We start from the raw sequence: 15,485 nt of genomic DNA on the forward strand, positions 1-15,485 counted from the left end.
TTGTTGTAATTACTTGTAAAAATATGTTTTACACTCCACAAAACGGAAAAAAATCCCCCCATTACTATATTCTGTAAATCAGTTTACATGTGACAGCAAAACAATGAGCAACAACTACCGTACACATGTTGGGCTGTCTGACATTGGTGGTTATTTTTAACCCATTGAAACCTGAGGCTCTGTTAAATAAAATAAAAAAAGAGAGAAACTGTGACTGTTTTCAAAAACCCTTTATTTCTCAAATTCTGAACACTTGAGATACCTGAAATACATACCATTTGAGAAGTTAAACCTTTGGCTTTAACTGCAAACTACTGTCTTTGCCTCCGTGTTCGTCAATATCTTGAAAATGCTGAACCAGACCCGGAGAATATTCTAAGCATTATGATCAGCGCACATCCATCTCGGTACAGAAGTGATAATGTGACTGCTGGTATTCTATTTAGAAGAAAATAAAGACTTACTTACAGGGTTAATGAAAGGTATACACAACAAAATAGCAGTTTTTTTTGTATGTGTTTGCTGTGTCTTGTAATATTGGTCAAAAGCAAGAGGGTCAACTCAATGGTAGTTTCCTGTATGTGGGGGTAGAAAATGGATGGATGTTATGGATTTAATGATAAGGAACCTGGTGTTAGCACTGTTGCCTCACAGCAAGAGGGTTCTGGGTTTGAACCCCATGTTTGCATGTTCTCCTGTGTATGCGTGGGTTCTCTCCAGGTACTCCTCCCACTGTCCGGCTTCCTCCCACTGTCCAAAAACATGCATATTAGGTTAATTGGCCCTAGGAGTGGAGCTCCAGTATGTGTCATGTTCACGCTCAAAGTCCATTAAATTGATTTTTATTGTGCTCCAATTTTTGGTTGTAAACCTAGATACACACCCAATGTGTTTTTTTTTTTTTAATCACAGAACATCCGTCCCGTACAAGGTGTAAATAGATGTTGCACAAGTCTTACCGAATATACCAGACACTTAATGTTGCCAAATGACCGCTCAAATTCACAGAACTTTAAAAAAATAAAAATAAATCACTCTCTGATCGAATATCAGGAGCATGTTGCTACCTTAAATGATGCGTTTCAGAAAAACGTCTTTGAAAAACCACAGCATTTTTATACATAAGTAACAGCTGAGCAGTTTTATGGGATGGGAGTGGAGAGGCAGCTTTAAATGATCTGAAATGGTTAAAATATCTCATTGTTTCATTGTTGTTTTAGCTGCCATAAGCACACGTAACAGCCTGGTATCTGTGATTGCAAAGGTAAACATTATGTTGCAAAAGGAAATGACCAGTGCACACACATTTAAGAGAATTCAAATTGTGTACACAAGAACATTTCAGGATGACTTCCCAAAAGAGACTTTAAGAAGTGGCATGACTCAGCTTTATGAACAAGTCATCTCATTAAGCATTTGACTGGGCAGGTTATATGACATTTGAGAGGTGTTTCTCAGTCTGTTTGGTTCCTGTCTCTTGAAAATCAGACCACCACCAACAAAATACTGACGACACAATGAAACCTCTTGAAAAATAAAGAGACTAGTCCAAAACATTTATTGTAACATTATAATTCAGGATTGAGATAAATAAAATATTTGTTTCACTTAATTTCATGTAATTTATTTTATCATATAATGGATATTGAATAAAATGACCCATTTGATTTCCTAAAAAAACTAAGGTTTTTTTCCTACTTTGATGTGATAGTTTTCTCTTTGCAGCGGGATACTATAATCTGCTCTGTTGAGTCACGCTTTTCTTTATAAATGATGTGAAAGTTCAGACACCATCCTCGAGGTTCCCCAAATACATTGGGATACCCTTCTTACCAAAAGAAAATTGTCTCAGGTGCAAAAGGGTTTCTGTTCACTGAATAAAATAATGCATCTTGTATTTGATAATAAAAAAATGACATGAAATAGAAGTGTCAGGCTGCCTGTCATTGGTGTCATTTTAAAGTCCATGCTGAGCCTTGTCATACAAAATGTCAAAAATATGATGCGCTACACGTTGTGCAATTTTCTTTTACATTTCACTCAGAAATCATCTGTAAAGCCCCCTTTCCAGACAACAGACATCCACCAGCTGGCTTCCCAAACAGTGTATCGAGAATTTAATTTAACAGATGGGCTCAATACACCTTCTGAATACAGATATGACAGCATACCTCGTGTACTTTATAGAAGAAGGAAGTGTCATCATTTAGCTATGACTACAGTGTATGGGCTCATCTGAAGAAATGTGTGTGCGTACAAAAAATACAACATGTGTAAAACAAACGTTCTACACACCTGAGGCAATATCAAGGGACACAAAATGTTAGTGCGAGAGACTTTGTTCACTTCTTTTGCAGTGCTTTTTGTTCTTCATTGGGCTTCACAATGTAGTCTTTGTACATTGAATACAGGACACCTACGAAAAAAAGACCACAGAAAAAGTCTGAGTTACAAAATGACCAACACAGCTTAAAAAAAATGAAAAACAACACTCTTGACAAACACAGAATTCATAATCAGAGGCGCTGCAGTTGGCCTTTTTTCACTACAGCACCGTGAGGATCATATTGAGGCCAATTTTCAGGCCGGAGGACTTCATGGGCTCAGCCCTGATTGGTAATCTCTAAACTACAGCTACTTTTTCCAAACAAGCCACTTTTCATGGATTCTTGGAGCACTAGTCTTCTTTAATATAGTGTCTACAAGGTGAAGTCTTCCATCAGGGCAAACATCCATCCTGTCCATTTTCTATACCCGCTTAATCCAACTCCTGGTCGCGGGGGAGCTGGAGCCTATCTCAGCTATCATTGGGTGAGAGGCGGGGTACACAATGCTAGGTCACAGGGCCGCACAGAGACAAAAGAGACAAACAACCATCCACGCTCACACTCACTCCCAAGGACAATTTAGAGTCACCAATTAACCGAACATGCATGTTTTCGGGCGGTTGGAGGAAGCCAGAGTACCTGGAGAGAACCCACGCATACACGGGGAAAACATGCAAAACTGCACACAGTCAGGGCGACGGTGCTAAGAGGGCTAACACATGGGAAACAGAATTGATTGCTGTTGTGGTTTTAAGCACGCTTAGATTTGACGTCCTGGCAGAAGTTTCCATTATCGCCTGATCTTGTGTCGTCTACCCCTCACTGGAAAAGTGGAGATACCGAACACTCATGCCACCTCACATCTACTCCATGCAGTGGTAAAGATGCTTTACCACTACTAGTACTAACTAGCACCAGAAACGTGATCATGTGTACTACATACCAACAGTCATGGCTCCAACGACAAAGCCCTGGGCGGCTACACGCATATGGATCAGATGCACTGACATTTTTGTGTCACCCCGATGTTTCATTCTCAGCAGTCTGTACCCGACAATGGCAAAGAATCCAGCCATGCCTATAGGGAGCGAGACAAAAAACATACTCTATCAACTTAAAAGACTAAAATGTGAGAAAAATTACAAGAAACAAAAGAAGGAAAACAAATAATTCAGTTATTAACCTAGTAACTTTTAAGTTTGCCACAGTTTACCTTGTTCGTGTTCCTATGAACAATTAGGAAAGATTTGTACTCACCCAGAGGGACAAATGGATTCTCCTTGGCTTTTCGCATGAACTTTGACTCATTTTCTTCATTGTAAGACGACATCTCGACTAAAAAGGAACAGTAAGACATTCAGTGTTATTGTTATTGTTCGAACTCAGTGTTCCCCAGTTAATGTGGATACAAATCTATATGAAAAAAGAAAAAAAAATCATTCGCAAAGTCAATTGCTGGAAATCTTTCAGTTCTGCCCTATAAAAATGTTCATGAACAGTCTTTAGAGTCATCCATCCTATACTGGTCTATAACACATTATTTAGCCAAAGGTGACATATGAAGGGCAGAGAGTCGACACATCTTTTTAGGCCTACCGTTTTATAACCACACATACAGCCCAACATAACACAAAGGAAGCAATATTCAATCGTAACATTCCACTTATAATACGGTCTGTTGAAACGGGTTCAAATTCCTGTTCGAGGCCAAAAGCTCACTGAGAATAAAAGAAAGTACAACAGTCGAGAGCGTGGATTAGCAGCTGTTGCTTGATAAAGCCTCGGTTTCAGCATGTGTGAGGTTGAAGAGGTTCTTACCGTTGTGAGAACCGTGTTTCTGTTTGTATCCCTCGCGAAGCAAACCGTTGTTTGATGTTTTCAGAGTCTTCCAAAACACAGTTCGCACGAATGAAGGAAGTAAGAAGCCGGCTAGCACGATGATATAATATATCAACTCACTGCGCAGGTCTGATATCAGTCGTGTGTGTTGCGTTCAAAATAACCGGGAAAAATGACGTTTGCAGTCTCGTTCGTGCTAAATCTTTGACATTGCAAGCTGCTTTTTGGGCTAAATTATTTCAGTAACACTAAGAATCCATTGTGAAAAGACAAACCTCCAAGTGAGTGATCATAAGCGGTAGGTTTAGCTCGATAAGGGGGGGAGGATGGGGCACAAAAGTGGGGTTTTTTTGGGGACAACTGCATGATTGATTTATATGGATGCATATCAAAATATGAAGCCCTAACCAAGTTGTGTCAACTAACTGATCATGTTTTTACAATGTCAGTTTTGCTGGTAAACAGTTCTAAAAGAAAAGGCAGTTCTAAGAGCACAAATAAAGATTGTGAAGTCTGACGATACATTTGTTCAACTGTTTTTGTCCCCCTCAGATTGAGATTGTAATAATTCCTAGGCGTTGTGAACGCAACATTGGTTACATACGTAGATGGCCTGTGACGGTGAAACTGATTAGATATATTATTCCCAGCGTCTTTACTGGTTAAAGGGGAAAAGTCCAGTTCTTCTCGCGACCTAGTCCACTCTGTCTCTAACTATATGTTAGTCTTCGCTGTCGTGCGATCCTTTCGTAGGCTATATCCTCCTGTTGCAAAGTGGTAGGCGGCCTACAGTTCGTCTCTCTCGTGTTTAAACGAAGGTGGGGAAAACAACGAAGTGAATATCTTGCCTTACTCGTTAGTCTCTGGGATGACGTAAGATTGTACCAACATCGCACGGGCGGACGTTGCTTCTGCCACGCAACAATATTGATAGTAGTATTACGACTATTAATAATCGTAATGATAATATTCATATTATAGTATAATCTTCGTAGTTGTAATAGGGAAGTAATTCTATTCCATAAACATGAAAAGAATAATCATCAATTATTGTCCCATTAAAAATAAAGCAAGCTATCATTAGAAAGACAGTTGCAGCAACAGTCTGTTCGTCAGTTTTTAATGGATCATGCAAATAAAAGAACAGATTTAAGAATTTTAAGCAGTTTATGTATGAATATTAACTTAAATATCTTGCATTTCTCGCAACTATGCCACCTACAAATTGACTGCATGGCATGGGTGGTGGTGCTGGGCCTGGGCCCTGGTGTCTGGGAGCTGCCTGTGCCCTGCCTGTGCCTGGGGGGTCTGGGTTGCCCTGGGCACGCCACAGTATGGGTGGGTTGGTGCAGGTCCTGGTGCTGGGCTGGTTGCTCTGGGACCTCCGATGTGTCCGCAGGTTGTTTTTTAATTTGTTTTAGGTTGTTGGCGCGTGCGGTGGGGTGGGTCAGTGCTTTTCCCCTGTTGGGGGCAGCATGGGTGGGCCTGGGTGATGGTGGGTCTCAGGTCCGGAGCTTTTCTCCCCCGGTCTATATCCCATACCCCTCTCCCTTCTGGCTCTGTACACTTATACACTCATAACTAAGTACTGTTATCATGTAGGACCTGTGTCATGTGTATTGCATGTTCATGCACACACACACATTCATCTGCCCAGCAGCACGCTCGCTAAGCAGTTGATGTATTATCCTGTGGTTTGAGGTCATCTATATTCACAGTTGTGTTGTATGCGATTGCCGCTACTTGTGCTTGTTTTTGTTTGTTTGTGTGTTTGTTTTTTCTCTGCTTGTCTGCTTTCAGGTGCTCCTGGTGGCGCCAAGGCTGGATTCCACACAGAGGCCGTGCATTGTCTTCTGTTTTGTTTTTACAGATGTAGCAGCTGGTTGTCTGGTTTTTCTTTCTATTTTTTGTCCTGTTTCTTCTTCTTTGCTCTTCCTCTTTCCCTGTCCCCCGGTCCGGTTCGGCACTATTACATGTTAAATATTGTAACAAAAATAAATAGATAAGCAGTTGATGGGCATCAAGGGGAGCTTTACATTCATAAAGCTTCCCTTGGCAAAGCAAATCTGTTTGACATGAAAGGTATTCAGATTACAATTCTGCTGCCATAATGCTGGACAGGACAAGGGAAAAAAACAAACAAAAAAAAACACAAATAGACTGCAAAACAACTTGAGATGCCAGCTCTCACCCAGAGTTTGCTTGAAGCCCCTTGCAACCATTGACATTATAGAGGTGGAAGGCATGGAAGGTGTTATTTGTATCACTTTTTGCACATAACTGAACCTACATCACCAATGTGACATAGCCAAATGGAAACACCTTAACAAGTTTCAGTCTCATTCAAAGATTTTTTTTTTTTACTGCATTTATGGAATTACACTCCTAAACTTAAGCAGCAGAATAACTCTTTTGTTTTCTTGATGCAGTGACTGCAGCTTGTCATGTTTTCTTCTATGACAGCTTCTGCGCTGTCTTCATCCTTCTTAACAACAGACATCAAAACCAGCCTTGAAGCCTTAATGAGCCTGTGGCATTTCCTTTATGCAATTATGGGCTCAGCATCCACTGATCATGCACCAGACCCTGATGAACACTGTAGATTAAAGCAGTGATAGAAAAAGAAAAAAATGAGGGTGTGAAATCAAGTGCTGCTTACTTCTCAGACAACAAAAGAACACGATCAAACTCCCCCATTTTTCTTTCAATTTCAATTTTGTTGTGTAGTGTAACAGCGTAGTGTCCCATGTTTTGAAGTTGGTTTTTTAAACTTTTCACACAGTCTGTTTGATTTGTCTCGCAATTGTTGAGGTGATATTGAAAATGATCAGTTGGAATAAGATTTCAAACTAAACTATTGCAGGTTTTCCAACTTTTGTAAGGGATTTCGTAAGAAAAAGGCACAGTACAACCTTATTCTAAGGGAACTGGTGATCAGTTCTGAACATTACTGTCATGATGGGTGATGAGAACAAAGTGCTCCACTTAGAGGTGAGTTTGTGAATAAACAGTAAGGTGAAACTGAGCAGCTGAAGAAAGCCGAATTAAAATTTTGCACAATTGACACAAAGTCAGTTAATTAGAGCCATCATTGCTAAAGAATATTTTATTCTAATATCAATAGTTTGTGTATTCAATGGAAGACTATCTGTCCTCATCCATTATGTTATGCTAAACAAAAAGATCTCAGTGGTAAACAACATTCATGCAACATTCATTCATGTTAGCTAAACACAAAAAGTCCATCCATTATCCATTTGGGGACTTTTGGTCAGATTTTGCTTTGGGGCCACACTTTGCATCATGAATACTGAATGATAACTAAATATCTCCAACCTCATATTTACAAGTGTGAAAACACAAAAGATTTTTCATGTGAAGAATTGATGCAAAGTCAGTGAATCTAAAGGCCATGATTTGAGATCACATTTGGTAATTTGAGGGTGTCCCTATAATGATTGACAAACTCTGAATATTTAGCTGTTCTTCTCTTTTGAGTGGGAATTATTTGCATATACAATGTAGCATAAAATGGCACCCCTGTATTAAAAAAGTTAATTTGGATATTTACCTTAAACAAAAGTCCAGTTCTGTTGCTTGTCTAAATGGCATTCTCTTGGGTACACTTGTTTCATTCAACTGAAAGCTCAGCCTACAAACTTGACCTTTGCTAAACACGTTGGAGTCAGTTGCCACAGCTGACAATTAGTATCCAGTAGGTGGCACTAATTGTCCACTGATGAAGCAGCACTTAACGGAAAGACTGAATGTTTATTGTGTTGATTTGCTAACAAAATTACTCTTGACAAAAACTTGTGAGACATTTTTTTAAAATTGCTTGTTTAGCATTAAAACATATATTAAGGACAATCTATGTCTGTGCATATTCCAACTCTCATCCAGGTTTGAAACAATTTGGCCTGTTGGGGTTTGTACAACCTTGTAAACAGACAATAAGAAGCTCAGAAAAACACGCCTCCTCCTTTGAAGTAACAGATAGTCCTGTTAATATTGATCTAAAAGTATATATCTATAAGTCATCGTGAAACCCTAGTATAGACTTTGCCTTGATTCTTCAACTTTTATGCAAACTAAATAATAATCCACATTTTGAAAATTCAAACAATGTAGTGGAAAGCAGTAAAAAAGAGAAAATGCAGTTGTTTCACTGATGCATTTAAGTTCATGGTCATCAAGATAACATTAAATGCATATCTCTTTGTGAAAGCCCTATCAGTAAGGACAGCCAACGTTAGCAAGCTCAGTTTCACAATTGTGCATAAATATTTAATCTCTGTAAGAGGACTGCAGTGGTTATAGGTCAAGGTCAAGCTTTACCAAAGAAGGCTTTTTTTCCCTTCTACTCTTTTCTAGTAGCCATAACACACGTTTATTGCTTATCAGTATGAACACGGGATAATGTCATTGTTTTAATCTATTTTGTCAATAAAAATGACACTTTATGATGTCAAACTCTAAAAGAAGTAAGACAGATGTAAGAATAACGTAGTTCCACATTAAAAGAACACAGTCTATCATTATAAAGGCTCAGGAGGACTTTTCTGACAGTAATTAACCTGAACTGATCGTTCAGTTTTACATACAGTTTGCTATCCAGATTTAATAAGTGAATTTGATTTCCCCAAATGATGATGTCTGTAAACTTACCTCCCTGATGATTAATGGTGTTTCTCAACTGTTTACATGATCAGTTGCTTATCCTTCCATACAACTATGAAAAGGCCTGTGTGTTTTTGCTGTTTGTTTAAAAAATCAGCATTTTCTTACTATTACGTTTTAAAATTCCAAATAAAGGGGCCTGAATAAAGTTGACATTTTGCTGTTTCAGTGGAAGCAGTGAGCATGCAGTTCCGGGAAAACTGAGATCTACTCAGTGGAGGGTGGAGCTAAAGTCTCTTTATCCTGCAGAATGTGGACTTAAACTCCAAATTACTCTGAGGCTGCGTAAGGAATCAGTTATGGGGCTGCTGCTGCCGATCCTTCTTGGGTTTTTTGTTGCTCTGTTTGGAGGGCTGTATATTCTTGGGGTTTTTCGACAGCGGCGACCAGGTGAACCCCCCTTGGATAAAGGTCTCATTCCTTGGTTGGGTAATGTCCTAGAATTTCGAAGAAACACATTGAAGTTCTTAGAGAGGATGAAGCAAAAACATGGTGATGTTTTCACGGTACAGATAGCAGGATTTTATATCACATTCCTTCAGGATCCTCTGTCTTTTGGGTCATTTGTTAAAGAGAGTCGAGAAAAACTGGACTTCAACAACTTTGCTGCACAGCTGGTCCAGAGAGTGTTTGGTTACAAAGCTGTTGAAGGAGACCACCAAATTCTCCATAATTCTAGTAACAAGCACTTGAAGGGAGAAGGCCTGGAAGTAATGACACAAGCCATGATGAGTAATTTGCAGAACCTGATGTTGCACAGTATTGGCTCAGATCAAAGGACCTGGAAGGAAGATGGACTGTTCATGTACAGCTACAATATTGTTTTCAGAGCTGGCTATTTAGCCTTATTCGGTAATGTGCCACACAAGTCAGAGGGAAGTGAGGAGAAAGCCAAAGAGAAGGACAGATCTGAATCAGCTGCTTTATTTGATGAATTTCATAAATATGACCAACTCTTTCCAAACCTGGCATATGGAGTCCTCTTTCCAAAGGAAAAGAGAGAAGCTGACAGGTTACAGGATTTCTTTTGGGATGCTCTGTCAATGCAGAACATGAAGGCCAAGGACAACATCAGTCGCTGGGTATGGGACATGCAACAGGCCAAGGAGGAGATGGGTATGAACGAGACAATGATCAACAAGTACATGTTTGTGCTTCTTTGGGCCTCTCAGGGTAACACGGGGCCTTCTTCATTTTGGCTGCTCCTCTTCCTCTTGAAACACCCCGAGGCCATGTCAGCTGTGAGGGAAGAGGTAGATAAAGTTCTGAGAGAGTCTGGGCAGGAGGTCCAACGCGGGGGCCCCTTAATCGATCTGACCCGTGAAATGCTGATGAAAACACCGGTCCTGGACAGCACCGTGGAGGAGACCCTCCGACTTACCGCTGCACCCCTCCTCACCAGGGCAGTGCTTCAGGATATGACCCTCAAGATGGCTGATGGTCGTGAATACTTCATTCGCAAAGGGGACAGAATGGCAATTTTCCCTTACAATGCTGTTCATCTTGACCCAGAGATCCACCCTGATCCTCATTCATTTAAATATGACCGTTTTCTGAACCCAGACGGCAGCAAAAAAACTGATTTTTACAAAGGAGGGAAGAAGGTGAAGTACTATAACATGCCCTGGGGTGCAGGAGTCTCCATGTGCCCTGGACGATTCTTTGCCACCAATGAGCTGAAACAGTATGTTTTCCTCATGTTGGTCTATTTTGACTTTGAGCTGATGAATCCTGACGAGAAGATACCGGAAATTGACTGCAAGCGATGGGGCTTTGGATCGATGCAGCCAACCAGGGATGTTCAGTTTCGATACAGACTCAGATATTAAACCGCTCAAACCACAACATCCTGATTTTTGTAATCTCTGTGAGGTTTTTATTTGATTTATGGCACAATGGAATGTTTTTATTGTTATGCTAGTGACTGAGCACACACCAGTATTTTCTAGATCGCAAAACATTATCAAAATGATAATTATTTTTCTCTGATATATCACATACAATCTCTTCTGCTTGCAAATTCCAGACCAGAGGATAGTATCGATGTCAATGATAATTTTGATAGGATTTCCATGAGAAAATGCAGTTTGACAGTGATGACTGTAAATATTGTGACTTCTTTTGGAAAGTTGTTTTTCTTTTTGTTTCCAACTGATTTCCAACACGCAGTTGTTCATGTTCACTTGTTCTATGCTACATTGTGAAATGTGTCAACAAGTTTTGCAACATTAATTGATAAAGATTTGCACGATAGTTAGGCATAGAACTTCATAGAAAAGCCAACAACAGAGTTCAAACTCAAATGTGTCTTTTGCAATCAGATTTGATCAATTGCTGAGTTGTTGTTTCTTTTCTTTGAAATAAACTTTTGCTGGTTTTGGAATGGTTTCGAATTTGTTGAAAAAGGAGAGAAAATGGACTGGATTTATTATTCTATGAAAACATTTTCTGATACTTTGCTGTGGTAAAATTGTATGACATTTTCAAATACTTGTCCCATTTGCTAAGTTAACACAACCCCTCTCTTCATCTACTCAGTTTGCCCAGTTGTGTTTGCTTCTCTGTTTTCTGGAAATTGGTAGAAGCGGAGAACAAGTTAGAGTGCAGAGGTTCACTTTGAAACTGGGGCATAGGTTATTTAAGTGGTGTCTAGGTTTTTAGTTGATTTAGTCCCAATAATTAATTTTGTTTGTTTTTTCCTTTCCTTTTGTGTGTTTCTTACTTTTTACCATTGTGTGAATGTCAAGTAATAAAAAGTTCAATCTCTGGAATTTCAACTTCTCCATGTACTATCTTTAAAGTACATTTACAACATTAACTTAGTTGCAAAAAAACCTTTATTATGCACCAATTTGTCAATTTAATTAGAAACAATGTTCTTCTACTTTTTCAACATCACTACTGTAGCTGTGCGATATCTATAACTCAGATGGGAATCTTTTTGTAGCTTCTTTGTCATGCATTTAGCTTTTGTTCTATAACTGAAGACACATGCGCTTAGATAGTTTTAGCAGACTGAGTTCATTGGGAGGTCAAGGTTAGATTTGACTCAGCCCTATATCAACAAATAGCTTCTAGCTTTTTTGTAAGTGTCTTTGCATTAGTGGATATATGTTAAGTTTTTCCAACTTGCAATCAAATTTTTATTTGGCAAAAATCACAATCAATCTCTCTCACACGCACACATACACATTCAAACATGGCAGGTTCAATAGAAGACGTGGACACATAGTGCACTGTCCTTGACCGATAATCAGCCCATGACACATTTGCAAGGTAACAGTTTAATAACCCATGTCTGGTCGGGGAGTGAAAGGTTTCTCCGCTCTGATGAATTAGATTATGTATATACATATATTTATAGCAACAAGGTTGCTGGATTCAATCAAAAAAAGTTTTGTGTGTTAAACTGAGGAGCAAAGGTCACTTTGATTGTGAACCTTATCTCCAAACGATTCTGTTGCAGCACGAAGAATCAGTCATTTGGCTGCAACTGGTTATCCTTCTTGGTCTCTGTTGTGATGGCTGTATCATTGTACGGGTTTCAGTGAGCAAGGAAACTCCTTTGGATTCATTCCTTGGCTTTGCCTTGTCTTAAAATCTCACAGGGGCCTGCATGTCATTTTCATATATCATACTACACGTTCCATTCCTCAGTTCTTTAGGCTACATAACACTACATAGAAAATTGAAAAATTTAATTCAGTATTCACTAGTGCAGTGCAATTATAGAACTTTTTTTCCCACTTAATATATCTCCTTGTCCTTTTACAGTGTTGATCCAGTCAAACAAGGCTGAATGTGTCTAATTTTGTTTGAAAAGTAATTTCCTGGCCCAGATACTGATACTAAAGCATTTAGTCATTCAGAGAGCTGCCCCTTTTATTGTAAAGTCCAAACTCCTTTCAAAGTCAACATTAGAGAAAGTGGAGTCTTGAACTATGCTGACTAAACAAGCTGATTTAAAGTGGATTTAAACATTAACAGTGATCAGCTGCTTTTGGAAGACACATTAAAGGAAAGGAAATAAAAAATCCATGCGCACATCTGCTTGCAAGATGTTGTACTTATGCTTCATTTCTATTATCTGCAACTGTTTAAAAACAACCCATTGTTCAAAGGCACTACAGGATCTAAACAGGGCTGTTTACGCAACATGGACAGATTGAATTCCACTGATAAAATGCTTTTCCAAAGAGGAACATGTGGGACCTCTGTAGAAAGAAGCTGTGGAAGATTTATGAAAACAATGATATACAATTACACACAAGGGCCTTGTAGGCAGAGAAATCCAAAAAATAAATACAGCTGGAATATACTGAAGGACTGGGTTTTTCCATCAATAGATTGTCTTTTTTCTCCCTGATGGCACAGGTATATTCCTTGATGATATTGTCAGCAGCTCTAATTGTTTAAGAGGGTTTCAAGAAGCGTGAGGCATGATTTTTAGACATGGATTAGTCACCAATATAATAATCTATTAAGGACACATGTGGCTCAGCTGTAAAAAAGCAATTTTCTGGCAAGGAACCTCCCTTGAAGATATGGGGAAACGTTTCGTCACCTGAGAGTGTTTTATTATCTATTTCCTGGGATCTCTGCTCCAACTGCTGGCCCAAGAACCTGGTCTAAAAGAAGTGAATGACAATGAGTAAATTTAAAGATTTCATTTTTAAAATCTGTTCCTGATACTTATTCTTAATTGTTACCTGTATAACTAGTTTACCTTGTTGTGCTGGCATTCAATTTCTTTTCATTTTGTCTGCACACTGTGAGAAGCCTTCACTCATCTTACCTTCACTCAATTTACGAATATAGTTTTCACACTTAAATTAAGTGTTTTGAACTTATCCTAATGATCTTAAAGCATTATACTATTAGATGAATGAGATTCTTTGGACTAGCACTGCTCGCAACAGAAAAAATGACAAATGTTTACTCTTTCTGTGGCGAACCTCATTTAAGTTCTGCTGGGTTTAACCATTCAGTAGTTTACATAGATATCTTTTGTGTATCTGTGTCTCAGGAAATAAAGACAAATGCAATGTGAAAGCAGTTTCCTTTTTAAATGTATTAATGGCTGTGTTGTTTTTTTTATCAACTTACTTATACATTACTTTGAAATCCCAATTTGTATGATCAGAGCTCTCAGTCTGTTTACTTTGACCGTGATGATTAAGGAGCTGAATGTCACAAAATCACCTCCACCCCCATTATGTCACGGTCTACCTCATTTCTCCAAAGTCAACTCACCTGTTTTCTTAAGAAGGAGAGTTGTTCGTAAATAGCATCAAGTCATTGTACTTTGGTGTAAAATAAAAACATTGCTGCAGGCTTTGGACAAAAAAGGAACAGTAAATCATATGGATTTTATTTATTCATTCATTCAAATATATAAATATCCCTTTCACTTTCACTTTAAGTCATATGTGGATTTTCAGTATTTCATTTTCGGTTTTCAAACAAATTTCCAAATAAAATTCCAACAAGAACAGTCATACCTCTAACCTTGAAATTTCCACACATTTGTGAAAACATGAGAGTGAGCAGATGCTCGAATGGTGGAATGACTGCTCCAGATGGTGACATGGAGGCTTGGGATTGATTTAATATCGATCATTGGCGCAGTCTGTTGGTTTCCTTAGCTAGGATATTGTTTTTGAATTGGCTCTACATGAATTAATTGGATTATTTTTAAATTAATTCATTGGATTTCATAGGATTATGATTACAATGAATTGAACTATATTATTTAAGTGCCTTGAGATGACATTTGTTGTAATTTGGCACTATATAAATAAAACTGAATTGAATTGACTTGAATTAATATATCCCATTTCTACCAACCTAACATGTGTAATGGACAATTTTAGTTAGCTTTGTCTCTTAGAATGTTTAATTCACTTGTGAGACTTGGTCTTCTATTCTCAGGCACAAGATGTTCCAGTAATTCATTTATTTTATTCATTGTGCATTCTGTTTTGCACACTCCAGAAACCAGAAAGCAGAGGACGTTATGTTCTCTTGGTCCAGTTGGTCCTGTCCAGAGTCCAGAATAAACATGTAAAAGCTGCAATTAGCTGTTATGCTGCAAACAAGTGGAACAAACTGCCAGACATTGTCTCCATTTCACCAAATGTAGACATTTTTAAATCCAGGTTAAAAACATTTATATGTGTCTATACATGAAATCTGCACGTTATCTTTTAATTTATCTAGACTGTTGCTAATCATTCTATTTAATTTCAATTATTTTATTTGTTTCTTTTTATATTCTTTTATATATTCTTAATGCTTCTTCCACTCCATTTAAACATTTTATGCATGAAATATAAACTTGACATGACTTTTTATGTTACGTTTATGCTAAATGCATAAGATACAGGGACACGCCTGTTCTTGTACCACTTAGTAGGTCATTCCGCCATCGTGGAACGAGACATGAAAAGAGTCTGGATTGTCTTGAACGTGATGTAGACGACAATCTTTTGATGACCGTAGTGACCGAATTGTGACATAAGTCTTTGCAAGAGCATTCAAGAAGATGAGAGTCGTTCCATTTAGTACTTTGTGGGCTAACATCAGTGTCTTGAATTTGATGCGGGTGGCTTAGGGTAGCCATGTGGAGCTCAATGAACA

General features: G+C 38.5%; 2 protein-coding genes across 4 annotated transcripts; one reads left to right on the forward strand and one right to left on the reverse strand.

Moving 5' to 3' along the window:
- Positions 1-226: 226 nt before the first annotated feature.
- On the reverse strand, positions 227-4,270 carry higd1a (HIG1 hypoxia inducible domain family, member 1A). Of its 3 annotated transcripts, XM_072364364.1 has the most exons (5): positions 4,146-4,270; positions 3,585-3,662; positions 3,271-3,405; positions 2,296-2,416; positions 227-750 (listed from the first exon to the last, which is right to left on the reverse strand). In XM_072364364.1, the coding sequence occupies exons 2-4, from the start codon at positions 3,655-3,657 to the stop codon at positions 2,343-2,345; spliced, it is 282 nt and encodes a 93-aa protein (XP_072220465.1). In that variant the 5' UTR covers positions 3,658-3,662; positions 4,146-4,270; the 3' UTR covers positions 227-750; positions 2,296-2,342. The 3 variants fall into 3 exon arrangements, with proteins under 3 accessions (XP_072220465.1, XP_072220464.1, XP_072220466.1); XM_072364363.1 differs by lacking the exon at positions 227-750 and having other exon boundaries at positions 2,103-2,416; XM_072364365.1 differs by lacking the exons at positions 227-750; positions 4,146-4,270 and adding an exon at positions 4,047-4,137 and having other exon boundaries at positions 2,103-2,416.
- Positions 4,271-9,102: 4,832 nt separating this feature from the next.
- On the forward strand, positions 9,103-11,229 carry LOC140268981 (7-alpha-hydroxycholest-4-en-3-one 12-alpha-hydroxylase-like). Its single transcript, XM_072363990.1, has one exon. The coding sequence runs from the start codon at positions 9,146-9,148 to the stop codon at positions 10,673-10,675; it is 1,530 nt and encodes a 509-aa protein (XP_072220091.1). The 5' UTR covers positions 9,103-9,145; the 3' UTR covers positions 10,676-11,229.
- The last annotated feature ends 4,256 nt before the right edge of the window (positions 11,230-15,485 follow it).

This window comes from Leuresthes tenuis, unplaced genomic scaffold (genome assembly GCF_036924035.1).
Source record: "Leuresthes tenuis unplaced genomic scaffold, fLeuTen1.0.hap1 SCAF_14, whole genome shotgun sequence".
NCBI lineage: Eukaryota > Metazoa > Chordata > Actinopteri > Atheriniformes > Atherinopsidae > Leuresthes > Leuresthes tenuis.